The sequence below is a fragment of the Gossypium arboreum genome, chromosome 13, assembly GCF_025698485.1.
Source record: "Gossypium arboreum isolate Shixiya-1 chromosome 13, ASM2569848v2, whole genome shotgun sequence".
Classification (NCBI taxonomy): Eukaryota; Viridiplantae; Streptophyta; class Magnoliopsida; order Malvales; family Malvaceae; genus Gossypium; species Gossypium arboreum.
In genome coordinates, this window is record NC_069082.1 from 12,071,286 (window position 1) to 12,092,586 (window position 21,301).

General features: G+C 31.4%; 1 protein-coding gene across 1 annotated transcript; it reads right to left on the reverse strand.

Moving 5' to 3' along the window:
• Positions 1 to 19,370: 19,370 nt before the first annotated feature.
• LOC108462478 (transcription factor WER) lies at positions 19,371 to 20,697 on the reverse strand. The gene is made up of 3 exons (XM_017762421.2): positions 20,462 to 20,697; positions 20,215 to 20,344; positions 19,371 to 20,113 (listed from the first exon to the last, which is right to left on the reverse strand). Exons 1-3 carry the CDS (start codon positions 20,592 to 20,594, stop codon positions 19,600 to 19,602), a joined length of 777 nt encoding a protein of 258 aa, XP_017617910.2. The 5' UTR covers positions 20,595 to 20,697; the 3' UTR covers positions 19,371 to 19,599.
• Positions 20,698 to 21,301: the final 604 nt, after the last annotated feature.

Below are 21,301 nucleotides of genomic sequence, written 5' to 3' on the forward strand. Positions count from 1 at the left end.
TGATGTTATTTCAATTAGGTTCTTTATCTCACTTTAATTTGCATAATTCATTATTATTTTTATTTTTTAATTCATTTGCCATTCATCTTTTAAATTCTTTTTACATACATTTCAATTGCTTTGATAACTATACTTTGTTTTTTTTGTTTAAATTATAAGATTATTATTTTAAGATCCTCTTTTATATCATATCATTTCAAATTTTTGGATAATATTTAATTTAACTACCCTTATATATTATTACTATATATAATTTATATTAAAATTGGTTTTATTCTATATACATTGTTAATTCCATGTTATTTTACATATTTTCTTGTAAATCTATTTATTTGCATTTCCTTTCAAATTTATTATGTATATAGTTTATTCTTTAAAAACATATTTTATTATTTCTTTGTTATTAAAGATTCTTTCATGTATATATTGTTTTATTATATATTGGTTTGTTATTCTTTCATGTATATTGTTTATTCTTTGTTATTTTATTATATCTTCATTATATATTGTTTACATTAGTTTTTTATTATTGTATGTATGTTTTTTATTTTATAATATCTCAACATATCCTCGAGTATCTGAATAATCTGCTCGGATTGACCGTCCTTTTGTGGGTGAAAAGTAGTACTGAAATGCAATTTTGTACCCAGAGCATCTTGCAACTTCTTCTAAAATCGTGAAGTAAATCTCGGATCTCTATCTGACACTATAGATAATGTCACACCATGCAATCTCACAATATTAGAAATGTATAACTTAGCTAATTTATCAAGCGAGTAATCGGATCGAATCGAAATAAAATGGCAAATTTCGTCAATCGATCAACCACAACCCGGATTGCATCTTTCTTTCTCGGAGATAAGGGCAAACCTGAAACAAAGTCCATTGTCACTCTATCCCATTTCCATTCTGGAACCATAATCAGTTGTAACAAATCAGATGGCACCTAATGTTCAGCTTTAACTTGCTGACAGATCAAACATTTAGAAACAAAGTCAGAGATATCTCTTTTCATTCCAGACCACCAGTATTGTTGTTTCAAATCATTGTACATTTTCGTACTACCCAGATGCATAGATATTCGACTATTGTGAGCTTCATTCAAAATCATCTGAATTAACTCCGGATTTCTCGGAACATAAATTCTATCTCAGAATCTCAGACAATCATCGTTATCAACTCTGAACTTTGAATCAGACTCTAAATCACACTGAGCTCGTTTTGATAAAATCTCATTATTAATCTTCTAAGCTTCGATAATCTGTTGTAAAAACAAAGATCTCGCTTTTAATTCAGCTAAAACTGAACCATCATCAGACAGAACCAAATGAGCATTCATCGCACGCAGAGCAAACAATGATTTTTGACTCAAAGCATCAGCAACAACATTTGTCTTACCCGGATGATAATCAATCACAAGGTCATAGTCTTTTAGTAGTTCTAACCATCTTCTCTATCCCAGACTCAAATCTTTCTGTGTCATCAAGAATTTCAAACTCTTATGATTAGAATATACGTGACATTTCTCACCAAACAGATAGTGGCACCAAATATTCAAAACAAACACAATTGCAGCCAACTCAAGATCATGTGTCGGATAGTTCTTTTCGTGCGACTTCAACTGTCTTGAAGCATAAGCAATGACTTTACCTTCTTGTATCAAAACACATCCTAGTTTGATCAATAAAGCATCACTGTAGATCACAAATTCTTTACCCGATTCGGGTTGCACCAATACTGGAGCTTCAGTCAACAAAGTTTTCAATTGATCAAAGTTTTTCTAACACTCTTCAAACCATTCAAACTTCACATCTTTATGAAGTAGCTTTGTCAACTAAGTCACAATCATCGAAAAGCCTTTTACGAATCCAGAAAGTCCCAGAAAACTATGAACTTCAGAAACATTTCTCGAAGGTTTCCGATCCAAAATAGAAGAAATTTTGCTCGGATCAACTCGGATACCAGATGCTGATACAATATGACCCAGAAAACCAACTTCGCATAACCAGAATTCACATTTACTGAATTTTGCATATAACTGTTTATCTCACAAAATCTATAACACTTTTATCAGATACTAGGAATGTTCAGATTCATCACGTGAATAAATTAGTATGTCAACAATAAATATAACAACAAATTGATCTATATACGGTCTGAAAATTCTATTCATCAAATTCATAAAGATAGTTGGTGCATTAGTCAATCCGAAAGGCATAACTAAAAATTCATAATGGCCATACCTTGTTCAGAATGCAGTTTTCGGAATGTCTGAGCCTTTCACTCGCAACTGATAATAGCCTGATCTCAAATCTATTTTCAAAAACACAGCAGCTCCTTTCAACTGATCAAACAAATTATCAATTCGGGGCAGAGGATACTTATTCTTGATAGTCACTTTGTTGAACTTACGATAATCTATACACATTCTCATCGTACCGTTTTTCTTTTTCACAAACAGAATCGGAATACCCCAAGGTGAGAAACTCGGTCTAGCAAATCCTCTATCGGTTAACTCTTGCAACTGAGACTTTAATTATTTTAATTCAATCGGAGCCATTCTATACGGAGCTATTGAAATCGAAGTAGCTCCCAGTACTAACTCAATACCAAATTCAACTTCTCGGATCGGAGGTAATCCCGAAAGTTCTTTAGGAAACACATCAGGGAATTCACATACAACAGACACTGATTCAACTTTCCTTTCTACACTGATTCAACTTTCCTTTCTACACTGATTCAACTTTCCTTTCTAACACTTTTGAATCGATCACATAAGCAAAATAGGCTTCACAACCCTTTCTCACAATACTCAAAGCTTTCATCGAAGATATCACAGCAGGCAATCCTTTCAAATCACTAGATTCAATTCTGACTATTTCATCATTCTTGCATCTCAAATCAATAGTTTTCCTTGCAGTTCACAATAGCATCATGCAAAGTTAACCAATCTATACCAAAAATTATATCAAACTCATTAAAATGTAACAACATCAGATCAGCCAGAAAACAAGTGTCTCGAAACATTAACGGGCAATTCTTGCAGACTTTATCAACCAAAACACATCTGCCTAGGGGGTTCGAAACTTTAATTACAAATTTAGTAGACTCTACAGGCAAAGTCTTACTATTCACTAAGTTCATGCATATATATGAATGTGTTGATCTAGGATCTATCAAAGCAATCATAGAAGTATCATAAAGAGTGAATGTACCCGTAATCAAATCTGGCAACGAAGCTTCCTCACGAGCTCAGATAGCATAGGCTCTAGTAGGTGCACGAGCCTCGGATCTAACAGCTGTATATTTTGTTCCTCTTTGACTATTGCTTACATTTCCCGTATTTCTGGGAGGTCTACAATGAGAAGCGTTGCCACTTGGCCTCAGATTCTGAACATTATCTTTTTCAGCTAAATCTGGGCAATCTTTTATAAAGTGGTCTCATGAACACAACTGTAACAAGTTCGATTATTACTTTTTCCTCAGCATTCTCCAAAATGTCGTCTTCCACATTGATTACACTCAGGCTTTTCATTCTTTGCATTACCAACATTGACAACAGACGTAGCTAGAGCTTTGAAATTCGAATGCGATCTAGCACGATCTCTATTCGAATGTCCCATATAAGCATTTGAACGGCTATTATCATCTCGAAATTTCTTTGATGCAGATTGAAATGATTTGTCCGATGATCTCTTTCGCATTTCTCTAGTTTCAGAATCAGGTTTTCTTTTCACTTTCCCGAGATCTTCGGCTTTACATGCTCGTTCAACAAGCACAACAAATTCTTTAATCTCAAGAATCCCGACTAACAAACGGATATCTTTGTTCAGACCATCCTCAAATCTTTTGCACATTATTGCCTCAGTAAATACACATTCATGAGCATACTGACTCAATCTTACAAATTCTCACTCATATTCTATAATGACCCAAAATTCACGGGCATCGAAAAAGTACATTATCGGGCCTCCGTATTAACAAAATGGGTTCGTAAATAATTATTAGGAGTAATTGTGAGTCTAGTAATGTTCTAATTAAGTTTTAATTAGATGAATTAAGTTTTAATTAAGAGAAATTAGGAAAAGGATCTAAATTGAATAAAAGGTAAAAGTTTAATTATAGATTAAAAGAAAATAGTAGGGATCAAATGGGCAATTAAGCCTATTCTAATGAATGAGGTGGCAAAACATAAAATCTTTGAGTTTTATGATTGTTTAATTATAAAATATATTATTATTGTTATTATTTTATTATATTATAAATTAAATTGATTTTATTATTATATTATGAAATAAATTAAGAAAAGACAAGTGTAAGGTAAAAATAAAATACAAGTGTATTAATTTAAATGAGTACATTTGTATTATTTATATATAATTAGTAAAAAGATATTTTATTATTTATTATTAATTTGTAAAAGATTTTTATATGATAAATAAATTGAAATTATGATAAGTGGATGGTGATAATAAAATACAAATGTAAAATATATATGTGTACATTTGTAATATTTATATTTGTTATTAAATAAATATTTAATAATAAATATTTAATTTATATTATATTATTAGATTAATGAATAAATTAATAAGTTGACAAATGTATGGTGATAGTAAAGTATAAGTGTAATAAATCATATACATACAATTGTAAAATACATATTTATTTACTTATTATTTAAGAAATAATAATTTTATTAAGTTAATATAATAATATAATAAACTAAAGTAAAAATAAAAGATAAAGTAAACAAAATAAAACATAAAAAGAAACAGAACCATTCGAAAACAGAGAAGAGAAAGAAGAAAAGAAAGAAAAAGGGGAAATAGGGAATTTGAAGCTTGGAGTTTAATTGCTAACGTAATACCGGAGACCTCGACAATGAAAGGAAAGGAGAAAGTTGGCGAAGAGTAATTTGAGAATTACGGTTTGTATTTCTATAAACCAAACTTAACATTTAAATTGTTGTTTTTATTATTATATGTGTATGGAAAGATATTAAGGTAAGTATTAGTGTTTTGATATTGAATTGAATGTATGTGAATTTGTGATTATTGTGAAATGGATATTGAAATGATTAATTACTGTGAATTGATAAATGAATTGAATACCCTATTAACTGTATCAGACTGAGTCGAATATAATTGGCATGCCATAGGATTGGAAGTGTTCAGGGATACTTCGACCTTGAGTCGACGAGGCACTATAAGTTTCGTACTGTTACTTCGACTTCGAGTCGATGAGGCACCTTGTGTGTCATACTGTTACTGTTACTTCGGTTTAATCCAATGAGGTACTAAGTACCGTACTGTTACTATTTACTACGGCAAAGCCAATGAGGCACAATGTGCCGTACTAGTGTGTTGGCTGGATTCGTGTATCCGTCTAGGTCCGAGTTATATTAATAAGGGTAAACTACTGTACTGAATAATTGCTAGTTACTGAATAACTAAATTACTGTATTGAATAATTGATAGTTATTGAATAACTAGACTACTGCACTGAATATTTGATAGTTACTGAATGACTAAATTACTGCACTGAATAACTGATTGTTATTGATTGTTTGATACTGAATAACTGATTATTATTGAATAACAATAAATAAATAATTGTTATTGAAAAATAATGATTGATACTGAGTTTGAAATTAAATAGAGTACTGGATTAAAAGGTGAATATTTGAATAGTTATTGAATTTAAGTAGTGTTATATATGTACTTTATAAATGTTGGTTTATAGAAATACCACTGAGTGCATACTCAGCGTACGATTTGTTTCCGTGTGCAGGTTAGGTACAAAAGTGACTAACGACTCAGCATCCAAGCCAATCCCGAACTCAAATACGTGGTAATGTACTTTTCACTTTCGAAAAAGGCATGTACCTAGGTTGTAATTTGTTGTTATTTTGATACATAAATATTAATGATAAATGATGGTAATGGTTATTCCATACAATTACATATGTCTTAAACATAGTCTATATTATAGCTTTGGGCAATTTTGTTAAATGATAATATAAATGAATCAATTAGACATCTTATGTTAGATTGTTATAAACATAAAAATGTTAGAACTTTATATTATTAGTTTGTTAGAATTAGAGATGTATAAATTCATGAATTGATTTGTTTGGATTGGTCTCGATTTGAATGTGTAGGGAAGGTTAGATATTTATAAAGGGGTTATATTGAGTTCGTATAAAAAAAATTCAGAGTATCCGAACAAGTCCTGATTCGATTCTAACGTGTGATTTGAACCTTGACGGTCCATTATAAGGACTTTATAATTAAATCAGGATATGTATGTCATTTATTTTGAATTAATTGTAAATTGTCCAATAGGTACGGTAATGCTCTATAACCCTGTTCCGACGACGGTTTGAGGTTAGGGGTGTTACATATTCTGTAACAAACATACGACCTTGTTTAAGCTCAAGAAACTCTTTACGTTTTTGGTCGATAAATTTCTGACTAATATATTTCTTCCAAAATTCAGCTTGAAAGAAATCCCAGGTAACTTGCTCTCTTGGAACTACCAATATTAAAGTTTTCCACCTGTGATATGCTGTATCTCTCAAGAGTGAAATGGCACATTTTATGCATTCCTCGGGATTCAATGATAATTCATCAAATACTCGTATTGTGTTCTCTAACAAGAACTCGGCCCTTTCAGCATCATCATTTGTTGTAGCTCGGAACTCTTCAGCCCCGTACTTTCTAATCTTATCTACCGGAGGCTTACTTAACTGAACCGGGTTCACTGATGGCATAGCAGGAGCTTGTGGAGGATTAACCGGGGTGGAGGTTGTTGTACAGCCGGATTGGTTCTAATATACTGGCTAAACCAATCGTTCATCATTTGATAGAAGGCTTGTCTAGCTTCACCATCACAACTACTCATAGTTGGTCTAGAATCGGATGGAGCCGTCCCTTGCGTGGGAGCAGGCGCATTGCTTTTGACATCGTCCACTACAGCTTGTTCGGGATCCATTTGCTATATCAAAGCATATTTTCAATATCAGGATTCATCACACTATCGCAGTTCACAAATATGGCATGTAAAGCTAGACTCACATACGCTATGGTAGTCTTAAAACCGAATAAACCATAGCTCTGATACCAATAAAATGTAACACCCTTAACTCGTAACCGTCGCCGAAATAGGTTAAGAGGCATTACCGGTCTTATTACTCAGTTCAGAACAGTCATATATCAAATACCATCTCATTTCAATAATATAAGTCATTCATATTCAATATGATTTTAAAATGAGCATACAAATTCTAAATCATACATTCGGGACCAAATCAATAACATATGAAAGTTTCAGAATTTAGAAAAATTTTCAACTTTCAAAGGTCACATGCCCGTGTGAACAGGCTGTGTGCCTCACACGGCATTAGACACGATCGTGTGTCTAAGCCGTGGCAAAATAGAGCAAACTTACTAACTTGTCCACACAGCCACAAGACACGCCCATGTGCCAAGCCGTGTGAAAATTAGAGAGGCTACTAACCTGGCCACACAGTTGACCACACGCCCGTGTGCCAGCCCGTGTGACACGCACGACCAATAGACACGTCGTGTGTCTAGGCCATGTCAAAACTAGAAGATATATTGACTTTAATTTGCAGGGTACCCCAACGGACATACGGCCGTGTAACGTGACCGTGTGTTACACACGATGCAACACCCCTTACACGAGACAGTCGCCGGAGTCGAGCACGAGGCGTTACCTGACTTAACTTACTAATTCGGGGCATAAAATTTGCTTTTAAAATTAATTTATTTACATTCATTCAATATGTCCCAAAAAAGGGCCCTCGAGACCATAAAACATACAATTGAAATGGTTCGGGACCAAACCAGGAACATTAAAAATTTTCCGAATACTTAGACAAATCAAAACAATTTATTTCATTATTCCTTATAAAACTGCCCAAATGCGTCATAATCACTAAATAAATCATAACTCGAGTCAAAAAACTCAAAATTTAAATTCGTGAATTTTCCCTGAAACTACACTCATATATCTTCTTACTAGTTTTTTTCCAGAATTTTTGGTCTAGCCAATTAGTACAGTTCATTAGTTAAAATTTCCCCTGTTGAACTGTTCGACTACTCTGACCTCTCCTCACTACGAATCAATTTTCTCCCTGTACAAAATTCAAATAACCATGCCGTTTATTTATATTGAAAGTAGATTCACTAAGGAATCTAGAAATATAAACTATAACTCCTAATTCTTTTTGTACCATTTTTAGTTAATTTATAAAGTCAGAACAGGGGATTCAAAAATCGCTCTGACCCTGTTTCACTAAAATTCAAATATCTCTTAATATACACTTCTTTTGCTTACTCTATTTCTTTTATATGAAAATAGACTCAACAACCTTTAATTCTATATCTCATTCATCACTTAATTTCATTTCTACTGTTCTTGGTGATTTTTCAAGATCACGTCACTGCTGGTGTTCAATACTGTTTTAATGCTAATTTCACTTTTTCATGATTCCTTTGTATTAACTATTATTTAGGCACACATAACACCGAAACATGTTCTTCATTAGCCATTTCAATAGCTAATAATTATAAAATATTTACATACCATTCTTTAGCCATATCATAAGGAAATACACACAAAATGGCTAAGTCCCTATACATGCCATAAACTAGAACGTTTGTAAACGAAGATACCCATTTGGTAACTTGATAGTCGATAGTGTGAAGTGATCTCCGACGACCTCCAACTTGAGCTTGCTTTTAAGTACTCTGAAACATGGGAAAGTGAAAGAAGTAAGCTTATAAAGCTTAGTAAGTTTACATGTAAAATAATAAGCATTAGCAATCAATTTAGCTTACTACTATGCTGTCATAATTTGCTTAAATAATGTTTAGTTCTTACTTTCCCATCTTACTCATCGGTAACCTTACCAAAGGCTCAGAATAAAAAAGGCACCTTACTTAATAGCTTGCTTACATACCTGAAACATATCACTTAACACATGAGTACTCTTTCATAATATAGGCATATTATCAATCATGTCATAAAGTGTCACAAGCATAACTAAAAACTCATCACTTATTCAATACTTGGTAATATCAATTACTTACAATCTCAATATTAAATAAGCCTTAAATGCATACCTGTACTCTTTTTTCATGTTCTTACCTTGTCGTTTCTTTGACTTGCTCTTTGGATTACTCGGGAATATTTTCCTTTTTGAACTTACCATTACCATGTCTTGACATGGTCTTACGTGGTATCCTTGCCTTATTAACTCACCAATGCCATGCCTTGGCATGGTCTTACATGGGACCTTTGCCTTATAGTGACTTATCAATGCCATGTCTTGACATGGTCTTACATGATTTCCTTGCCTTATAGAACTTATCAATGCCATGCCTTGGCATGGTCTTACATGATATCCTTATCTTACCAAATGCCATGTTCCAAACATGGTCTTACATGGTATCCTTGTCTTAGTGCCAATGCCACATTTTGATGTGGTCTTACATGGAGTCCTTAATCAATGCCGATGCCATGTCTTGACAAGGTCTTACACGGGATCCTTGCCTTACCAATGCCGTGTCTTGACATGGTTTTACATGGTATCCTTAACCGTCAATTCCTCCTTAAATGCCATGTTATGAACATGGAGTTTTCCATCAATTCTTCCTTAATTTCCATGGTACAACCATGGACTTTGAGATATCAATGCCTTGTCAAGTCATAGCTGAAACATACTTGCTCAAATTCTCAAGGTTAGTCGCATAACTCAATAATAACAATACTAATAACAATAATTGCATAATAATAAAATGCTACTCAACTTACATACTTACATTCCCAATCTCATCATATCATCAATTTAACTTATTCTCATCAAACTATGCTAGCCAATACTTTATTGTTATCATACAAAGCCATAATACAAAATATGGTCTTACATATAAATTATACAAGTTCTCTTTCCAATATCGAACATTAATCATTATATCTGAAACTCAATACTAAAGTATTTATCACCAAAATATCAATTTATCAATCAAATATACATAATTAAATGCTTATTAAACATATGAACTTACCTCGATACCAAAACGACCATTTTACCAACTTTCCCGATTTTCGATTTTTCTCCCATTCTAGGTCCAAATCTCACTTTTCGGTATCTAAAATATCACATTTCACTTATTTAATTAATGTAATATTCAAAAAATTCCCTAACTCAAAATTTTGCAAAATTACAATTTTGCCCCTAAACTTTTGCAGAATTATGATTTTACCCCTAGGCTCGAAAATTAAAATTTATCTATTTTTCTTATGTTTTATGACACGTGAAAATTTTTACCTTCTATGGCAACATCAAATTCCCACTCTATCATGTACTTATGAACATTAGGTATTTTTACCGATTCTGTCGTTTTACTCGTTTTCACTTAAAATCACTTAGCAAAAGTTGTTTAACATAATTTCGAGCTTCATATTCTACCATAAAATATCAAAGTAAACACATTTATCCTAGGGGTATTTTTCCAAATATGAACCCTAGCATGAATTATTGCTAGAATAAGCTAAATCAAGTTACCGGGACTCTAAAAACGTAAAGAACATTAAAAACGAGGCTAGATCGGACTTACTATTGAGCTTGAAAAGCTTGGAAACCCTAACCATGGCTTCCCCCATGCTATATTCGGCCTCCATGAAGAAGATGGACCAATTTTGGCTTTATTTTCCCTTTTTAATTCTTTTAATTACTAAATGACCAAAACGCCCTTAAAGGCTTTTCTTTCAAATTTGTCCTATTCTTGCCCATTTTTGTCCAAACTTAATATAATGGTCTAATTACTAAATAAGGACCTCCAATTTAAGAACCCATTTTAATTAAATCCCCTTTATTATCTAGAACACACATTTTACTAATTTTACAATTTAGTCCTAATTACCAAACTAGGCACTTATACATAAAATTTCTTCACGAAATTTTCACACAATTATTCAATCAATGAATAAACCTTAAAACTTAATCGGAATTAAATTTTTTTGACCTCAAATTTGTGGTTTCGCAACCACTATTCCGTTTAGGCTCTATTTCAGGATGTTACACACGGCTGAGACACACGCCCGTGTCTCTTCCCGTGTAGACATAAATAGGCCATTTAAATAGCCAAATTACCACTCCAATTGGGTCAAACCTACAAGCACCAATCTAAGCATATTTGTACACCAATTTCAGTCAATCTCTATACCAAAACATACATTATTCAAGCCTTTACATTATCAATAAATTCCAATCTCAATTCATCAACCAAAACATACCAAAACCTAAACTAAAATCATACCAAAACATATGTTTCAATACATCATTCAATCTCATGCTCAAAACTTACCAAAACTTATCAACGTTGACCATTTCTTTTGGTCATTCAAAACATACCATATAATTCATAATGCCTCACATACCATATAACATTCCCAACCATAAGTTTAAACACAAGCTAGCCATATCACATGGAATGGTATAAACATTACAAAACATATCCAAAATACTTTTAGCCTATACATGCCATACTTTACTATATACATTTTCAAAAGGTACCAAAATAAGGTTTGATAGTGTGGGGACAATCTTCAACAATCCCCGAGCTCACAGTAGCTTCGATATCTATAAAACAATGAAAACATACACAAAGTAAGCTTTCAAAAGCTCAGTAAGCTCGTACTAAATTTAACCAACATTTTATATAATACAAAACATCATCATCTAATAGACACTTAGTAGTTCTCGAATCATTTATCAATTCTATTCCATCACAAATTAATATGTTCATACCAACTTATCAAGCTTTATACACACAGTGTCATCTACCACGTAGGTTTCGTACATACCTGAACTTTCCCATATTTATTCATTTTCATTCTTACCTCCTATTCGAATACATTAACTCTTTCCGAAGTCTTTCCATGCTTTAAGAATTCACACACTTAGTGCTTTAATGATTAACCAAAGCTAAAATGATCCTGCACACTTAGTGCCATCTCAAATAGCCGAAGCTACCTTAGTATCACACACTTAGTGCCTCATATAGCCAAAGCTATTCCATTTCACACACTTAGTGCTATTTATAACCACAACTATTTCAAATTGCACACTTAGTGCCGAATACCTATGATTTATCCACTTTCACAAACCATAGTAAAACATCTATACAATTCATGCATCTTCAAAGCATTAAAAGATAACTATAATATCATTTATTTTGTACGAACTTACCTCATACTCGAAATTGTCGATTTGAATCGTCTACTCAATTATTTTTGACTTTTCTCGGTCTAAATCTAAATTCCTCTTTTCTTCATCTAAATCAAAGCTTAATAGTACCGAACCCTAGCTTGCTTTTCTCTTTTCTTTTTCTTTGATATATTAGGCTAAAATGATGGAAATATGAAACAAATATCATGTTTTATTTTATTATATTAGGTTTATTTACCTATTTACAAATTTAACATTTATTAAAACATATAATAAACATATATTCAATAGTCATTAATGTCCATCCAAATTTTCAATGGTCAAATTTCATCATAAGGACCTTACAATTAATGAGCCAAATCAAATAGGCACTTTTAACAAACAGCAGACAACTTTTACATTTTACGTGATTAGGTCCTTTTATCAAATTAAGCACATAATTGATCAAATATTTGTACAAAACTTTCACACATGCTAATTCACATAACATAAGCATAAAAAATAATATTTAAATATTTTCTAACTCGAATTTGTGGTCCCGAAACCACTATTTTGACTAGGTTCTAAACCAGACTGTTACTAAAAGTAGCCTTGAATTTCAGGAAATGCAAAAGATTCCCTATGCATCAGTTGTTGGGAGTTTAATGTATGCTTAAGTTTGTACGCGTCTGGACATTGCATACATTGTTGGGATGTTAGGCAAATATTTAAGCAACCCTGGTATATACCATTGGATAACAGCCAAAAGGGTTATGAGATATCTTCAGAGAACAAAAGATTACATGCTTAGTTATAAGAGATCAGATCTTTTGGAGGTCATAAGGTATTTTGATTTTGATTTTGATTTCGCTAGATGCCAAGATAGTAGGAAATGTACATTAGGCTATATTTACCTATTAGCTGGAGGAGTTATATCTTGGAAAAGTGTCAAACAGACACTTGTAGCTTCGTCCACTATGGCAGCAGAGATTGTAGCATGCTATGAGGCATCAAACCATGGAATATGGTTGCAGAAATTTGTCATAGGGCTGCGTATTTTGGAGAATGTAGAAAGACCACTCAAATTATTTTGTGACAATAAGTCAGCAGTGCTATATTCTAATAACAACAGGAGTTTATCTAAGTCAAAGCATATTGACATAAAGTTCCTAGTTGTAAAAGAAAGATTGCAAAATGGTCAAATATCCATAGAGCACATTGGGACAAATTCCATGATAGTGGTCCGCTCACAGAAGGTATACCACGCAAGGTCTTTCATGAGCACACTGCTCATATAGGTGTTACATTGTTTGAGGATATCATAATTTAGTGGGAGTTTATATTTTATTTGTTTTATGTTTGTTTTCAGACATTTATTATTTGGTTATTTTCTGATCAGAAATAAAGTATTCAGTTTATTTATTATGTTTATTATTTTGGTAGTGACTTCACTTAAGTTTAAAGAGTACCAGTTGAAAATAGACATGTTTAGATCATATTGCATGTAATTTCCATGCTACACATCCATACTTGATCTATGTCATTTGGTTGTGTTAATATACATGATCATGGATGGATTTAGTTATGATATATGTAACGAAAGTCGCATGTTAACATAATTAATGGATGAGATTGTTCGGAATACCTTTTAGATATGATAGTAAAATTTTGAGCTCATAAGGTTATATAATGACATGTAATTATAAAGTAATTATTATATATATATGGTCCAAGTGGGAGATTGTTGGAAGATATGGACATCACATATATAATAAGGGTAATTACATGTTATTATTTACTATCATAATAGGTTAGCCCAAATTAAAAGTGATCTAATTTGGTTAAAATTTTATTGGGCTTTAATTATTAAATAAAGTATGGATCAAATATGTGTAGATATTCTAGTAATTAAATTCTAATCAAATTCTGATTAATGATGGGCTAGTTAGAATTTGATTAAAACTAATATGCCAAGGTTATAAATATTAGGGTTATGGTCCCCAAATTATACACAAGATATCTTTTCTAATATCCCATCATTAGGAAAGAGAGAGCATATATTCTCTGAATTTCTTGTGTGCTAATTTGGAAGATCAAATCCCCAAGATCTAGTAAAACTTCAAGAAATTCATGGATTCAGGTACACTTCCGCATCTAGTTTTGTTCTTGATTTGTTCTTCATTTATCCTTGATGATTTGACATGATAGATTCTGGTTTATTAAGTTTTATTTCAAATTTATTTTACAAATCTAACATAAAGATCATCATAGTCAACAATGGTTTGATCACCATCCATTAGTTGATGGTGAAGGAAGTCACTAATGGCTCTAGATTGAATCTAAAATGGTGCCCTCGCACAAGTACCTGCATATAATATTCATGGTTTGCATTTAGGATTTATTTTGCAGGTTAGCATAAAATTCCAATACAACGTTCTTGACAAAATGATTTAGCCAGCTAATAGAGAAAAGTAGTTGATTGTGCCCTAATATAAAAGTTGTTTATTTTTTGGAACACTCCCACCACATCATCTATATATAATTCTTTTTCAATTATTTAATGATATTTCAACAATTTTTTCCAAGTCATTAATACATAATTGTGATAATTTTTTACCCTAAATTTAAACTTTAAACCTTGAACCCCAAATGCCAAACTCAAAACCCAAATTTCGAATCCCAAACCTAAATCTTAAATTATTCAAGATAAAATACCTTGAATTTAGAGAAACCTAAATGGCCTAAAATTAAATAGCCCTATTCAATTTCACTTTTTTAAATCTTAATAGATTAAAATAATTTTTAATCATGTAATCATAAAGTTAGATTAAAACCTTTTATAACCAATAAAATAGTGATATATTTCCAATTAAGAAAAATAAAAAATATTTATAACCAATAAAATAGTGATATATGTCTAATCAAGAAAAATAAAAATATTTAACGTGAAAAGTCAACGACTCTCATAAATGAAAAAAAGAGAGAGTTATATAATTCAAAAAAAAAGGGAAAAATAAGAAGTTACATGAAAATAATCTAGTTGAAGGACTTGTAAATATATTAGCAATTAAATGTAGTTGGGTACAATTTATTTTAATAATAATTTTAATACAATATCTCAAACTATTTATGATCTCTAACCCTTAAATATAAAAATAATACATTTCAATACATTCGAACTTATGTCCTCTCATATAAACTAAAACTAAATCTATTAGTTAACCAGATTATGAATCGTTATCACATAAATATTAAAACTTGATAATTACGTTGGTATATAGCTAGGTGTAAAGCAATGATAGGAGAGTAAAAAGTCATATTTTCCATGCTATCAACTATCTTCTTCATAATGAATGAACAAAAAAGACAAATGAAAGCTTTCATTTTTATTTACAAAGAATACTTATGATTACCAACAAAAATTAAGATTTGATTTCAGTATATATATGCTTTATTTTCAGCGTTTGATTCACACTTTAAAATACTTTTCAACCTCTTCTGTTTTTTTTTCCACAGCTGCAACATTTTTCGTCTTTTCTAGTATTATTTATGATTCACATAGGGTAGAATCCAACAGCTTTCGGCCAAAACAGAACGCAAGGAAAGACACTAAATTATCCATCTATGAATGGTTGATGAATCTGCTCTTTATATTACGTATCGAGTGACGCTAGGAAAGGAGACGCGCATGAGCTAAGCAGGTGACATTACCTGCTGCTGATATAACCTTAAAATATTTCTTTTCCTTTCGCTATTCTTATCCATGATCCTATCCATGTGCAGGGAGAGGCATGGGCTGATGCCAATGTGGTGGGTTATGTATCGCTTTCGGTTTTACTCACCGATATGCACCATTTTAGAATAATTGTTATTTATTTATTTATTTATTTATTTATTTATTTTGCACGGGTAAAGCTTTTATTTTATATTAGATATATCGATTCGTTATGTTTAATTCCGATTGCACCAATTAATGCATCAATAATATTAAAATTATATAAAATTATTAATTTTTTCTAATTTTAAGTTGTTTTAGGTAAAGTATAAAATGATTATTAAAATAGTGTCTTCGTTCTATTTTGGATCTTGAACTATTAAGTTTTCTGATTTAATCATTAAAATTTTTGAAATCAAATATTTTAATTACTCTTTTGATAGTTGTTATTAGATGGGTGATGGAAAGATAATGTGAGCCTTTTTTATTAGTCCAATAATAAATTTAGCTTTTTAATGTTTACGGTAAATTTAACCCTTAATATTTATATGATTTGGTGGATTAACTTTGTTGAAAAGCAACAGTACCAAAGCTACACAGACAAGTACCACAAAAATAACTAGGACTACAATCGGGTATAAATTGTATTTATACAGGGGCTACGTTTGATGTCTGATTATTGGTGTTTTGCTCAACTTATGCATGCATTAACATTCCACCATTAAGTTTTTTGTTTAAAAAATGTTTTTTCTTGGCAAGTACATTAAAAAATGGTTTTAAGATGTGTTGTTGAATACCTAATTGAATGTGGAGAGGAAAGAGAGTTGTGAAAAAAATGCTTAGAGTTGAAGAATTGTTATTGTTAATAATGGTATAAAAGCAAATGCTTAGAGACTTTATTCATAATAGTAGGATTTGATATGAACATGTTAAAGGTTATGACATAAATTTAAGCCTTTGAATGATGCCATGCAGAATTTGGTTGCATGCAAATCATAAACTTCATGATTTAACATGCTTTTCAACGTTTGATTTGATTTTAGAATAACATGTGATGATGAAGAAGAAGGAGCAAGTCGCATGGTATACAAGGGCTACAATAGAGACATAATTGCATTCATATCCAGATGTAGTCCTAGTTATGTTTGTGGTATCTGTCTCTGTAGCATTGGTATAGATTTTCAACAATGTTAATTTGAGGAAGTTTATAAATATTTGAGTGTTAAATTTATTCATAAAATATGATGGATTCTAATTATTTATGCATAAAATTTGGTTTTTATTAGAACTACGTTGAACATCACTTTTTCTCTGCATTATTACGTAAGTAGGCTTTGAAAAATATTTAACTTGACAAACACTTTTATAAATTAATCGTTAAAAGCAATTAGTTTTGAAACTAAATTACAATATTTTGAAACCTGTTAACTTTTCTTCAGAAAGTAAAATAGATGTTTTAACCAATTGTTTTAAACTCTAATAGTTCTGCTAGGCCATTTCGGTGGTCAATGTAGTCTTTCGAATTTAGGTTTAACGTCTAGGCTGGATTGGAGATGTTATATTTGGTGGTATCAGAGCCTAGATTTTTTAAACTTAAACTGTGGATTTTTAAGTGAGTCCGTATACATGTCATACAAAGGGGTATTTTGAGAAAAATCATGCCACAAGTTTTTACTGAAATCCTTAACTACCTTTTTTTTTTCTTGAATTGCCAATGTAAAGAGATTAGAAAATTTACCAACATGCAAGATTTCCAATTTCTAAGACTAAATCCTCAGCCTCTCCCCCTTCATGCATGAACATTCCTCAATCTTTCTCTCTTCCATGACGAACCAGAGAAAAGATGAACAGAAAAATAAAAGAATCGTCCTCGAAGAAGAATACCTATCCTATATATATATATATATATATATATAGATCTTTCGACCCCTATCACCAAGATCAATTCATAGCCACCTGGAAATACCTTAATCATCATGTCTCTCAGTAACTTATTTCTAGTTCATAACCAACAACACTATGGTTGAAACCCAACTTTACCTCATTCAGCTCACTACTTGTTCTTATTTGCAAAAAGAACCTACCAGATTAGAGCACATTTTAATTTAGTACACCAAACTCTTTTGCTACTTAAGACCTTACAAATTCGGGTGTGATAGGTAAATTCGTAAATTATCGTTACATTCCTAGGAAAGTACTTAGTGAACCAAACGTAATAATGTAATTTTCCTAATATTTTAATCAATACCTTTCGATATATACCAAATGTTGTAAAGTAACATTTCTGATAATCACGTTTCCAACAATGACATTTAAAGGAATCACATCCCATTATAATCATAACATGGAAACGACCAAACGCTACCTTAAAATAAATCCTACAAAAACATAGTCAGCATTCATAATTGTAAAGGTCATCCTTAAATTTGAGAGTTTTTTTAACTTCACCCTTATTTTTTTTATTTCAATTGCACTTTTATTGTTCGTAGTTTTATTATTTTAAAAATAAAATAGTTATCTCATGTAGTCTTAATTGATATAATATTACATAATAAAGTTGGATTTTTTATATTTAATTAATTGAGTCGATGTTAAGTTAACTAATGATACCATCTCAATGAATCATTTTATTAATAACTAGATTATGATACACCCATGGGTGAAAAAATTATGTAAAAATATATTTATTAAATGTTTATATAAAAACTAGATTGTGCTTTAGTTAAAACGGTAAAGATGAAGATTTACATCCTTAATGTCTTTTACTTCAAATCCTATCATTTGCAAGGTTTTTATTAATTTATAGAAATATAAAAAGATAAAAATACCTTTAGAATGATATAACTTGTATTGTAGAAAGGAATGGTTTTTGATAAATTTATAACTGAGTTGACACTCAGTTAACGAGTGACACCAACTCAGCCGACACTTTACTATTAACTAGATTATGACACACTCATAATGTGAGTGAAAATATTTATGTTAATATATATAAAAGTTAAATATGATTTAGTTGAAATGACTAAGTGAGATGATGAAGATTAAGATATCTTGAGTATAAATCTCACAAATTTCATTTTATATATATATATATATATATATATATATAAACAAATTTAATGAAAATGATAAGTTCATTACTTATAAAAGGACTGACTTTTTGGTACTGCTTTCATATTAAGTTGAAATTTGGTTTACGGGTGACAATAATCCAAGTTAAATCTCATTTAGTCAATAACACCAACTCCATTAAAACTTAATATATATCACAAATATAGATATTGGTTCTAAATTATAACTATATCTAGAGAATAAATTATTTTAATAAACAAATTAAAATATTACTCTAGATGTAATAAAATATTACTCCACAATAAAAATATTTTTTTGATATTAAATAAATTACAAAACGTATCTATAAAATATATTAAATATTATTGAAAATATTATTTGATAATGATAATTATTATGATTTGTAATAAATTATCTAAAATGGAAAAACCCGCAAATTTTAACCCCAAGTGCTTACTAACATATTTTTAGCTATTTTTTTATCTTGCGCCTAATTGTAAATAAATGTACCGTGATCTAAATCTACCCGTGTTAGAATTAAAAAAAAAAAAAAAAAACTGGAAAACCGACTTTATATCCATCCTTGCATCAATTCGTAGAGCAAATATGCGGAATCATTATGATACATGTCCTCATATTCCAAAAGCATCTCAAATCCACCCTTTTCCAAGGATGATGTATTGTCTGCAACAAAGGGTTGACTCCAGAAATCTCCACTGCTTTCAGCTTCATATGTTCCCGAACATGGAAGGCAATTATCCTCTAAGCCGCCAACAACATTGAAGCTGAACATAGATCCACTGCCGGAGCTAAAGGAGGATTGTTCAGTACATGTAGATGTTGCTGGAGACAAAGGTGAACTCTCTAAGATCATGTTGTTGGGAGTATCAACAAGGATGCTATTGCTTTCACGTTCACGTTCACCTTCACCTTCACAAATATTCTCATTCCGGATGGCTTCACTTTGCCAACAATCGGACTTGTCTTTCTCATCACGCTTTGTACGTTTCTTTAGATGAGCGTGCCAGTGGTTTTTTATTTCATTGTCTGTTCGTCCTGGAAAACTTTTAGCTATGGTAGACCATCTGTAATATATACACATAAGGTTAAAAAATATTCTTAATTAAATCCGCAATATTATGACGATGATGATGATGATGATGATGATTTAATTGGATATTCTAACCTGTTTCCCATTTCATCATGTAATTTGATGATCAATGCATCTTCTTCTTCAGTGAAGTTGCCGCGCTTTAGTTCAGGCCGGAGGTAATTCATCCATCTTAACCTGCAACTCTTTCCGCACCTTTTAAGCCCTGTACACAATTTAGACAACCAAAAAAAAAAAAAATACATCTTAAATAACATGATTGAAGCCTAGAAATGAATTTATTGTGGAAAAAAAAACTATAGTTTTCTCCATAAAATCATACCGGCATACTTGGGGAGCTCACGCCAGTTCCAATGGCCATATCTTTGTATATAAGATCTTAGTTTGTGATCTTCTTCAGCACTCCATTCACCCTTCTTCATCCCATTTTTATCATAGAAGGGACCTCTCACCATCTTCCACCACCTCGTCCTTTAACTTCTTTCTATTACAGAAATGTTGTCTGTTCAAGGTCAACTTCCCTAGCACAGTTAGCTGGATATATAGGGTTTCATTTATATACTCATAGCCCAGATTGGAAAATTGAAAGTGTTTACATTTGTGATATGGACTTGCAACCTCTATAATTAATGTTTCTTACCACTAAACAGTATAGAGCTTTGAATAATGACAAAGCTATCCGGGTTAATAATGTTAAAAGAGTGAACGAGGAGACTTCATAGAAGTGTCACATGAGATATGATGGACATCAACTTGGTAAAATAAAAATATAGATAGAAAGGGAAATTTCTAGCATGGTAAAGAGAATCCTCCAATGAACATCGTTGCAGCATCTTATCCACCCACATGTTAAGAGGTTAATGGTGAAGGTCATATATGATATGTCTCTTTGAATCATGACTCCTGTTTGGTTCCTAAGTCTTACTTTCCTACCCTTAATACTTCACTCAACGTGCAATTAAACATGACTCAAACTTGGGGTTCGACCATACGCTCATTCCATATACATTTGATATCAAAATATTAAAAAATAAATTCATAATCAAACTAAAATGAACACTTTTGCTATATTTTCTATTTGAATTTTTTTTTATGTAGTTGACTGGCAGTTCTGCTTTATTTTAATCGATGTCGGCATTTGTATTTAAGGATATATGTATTG

What these genes read in the sequence shown, in the direction of transcription:
- LOC108462478 (XM_017762421.2), bottom strand. Translation starts at nt 20,594, where the DNA reads ATGGTGAGAGGTCCCTTCTATGATAAAAATGGGATGAAGAAGGGTGAA. An exon ending in TGAGCTCCCCAAGTATGCCG is followed by an intron (nt 20,345 to 20,461) that starts GTATGATTTTAT and finishes AATTGTGTACAG; the next exon opens with GGCTTAAAAGGTGCGGAAAG. An exon ending in CATGATGAAATGGGAAACAG is followed by an intron (nt 20,114 to 20,214) that starts GTTAGAATATCC and finishes TATATATTACAG; the next exon opens with ATGGTCTACCATAGCTAAAA.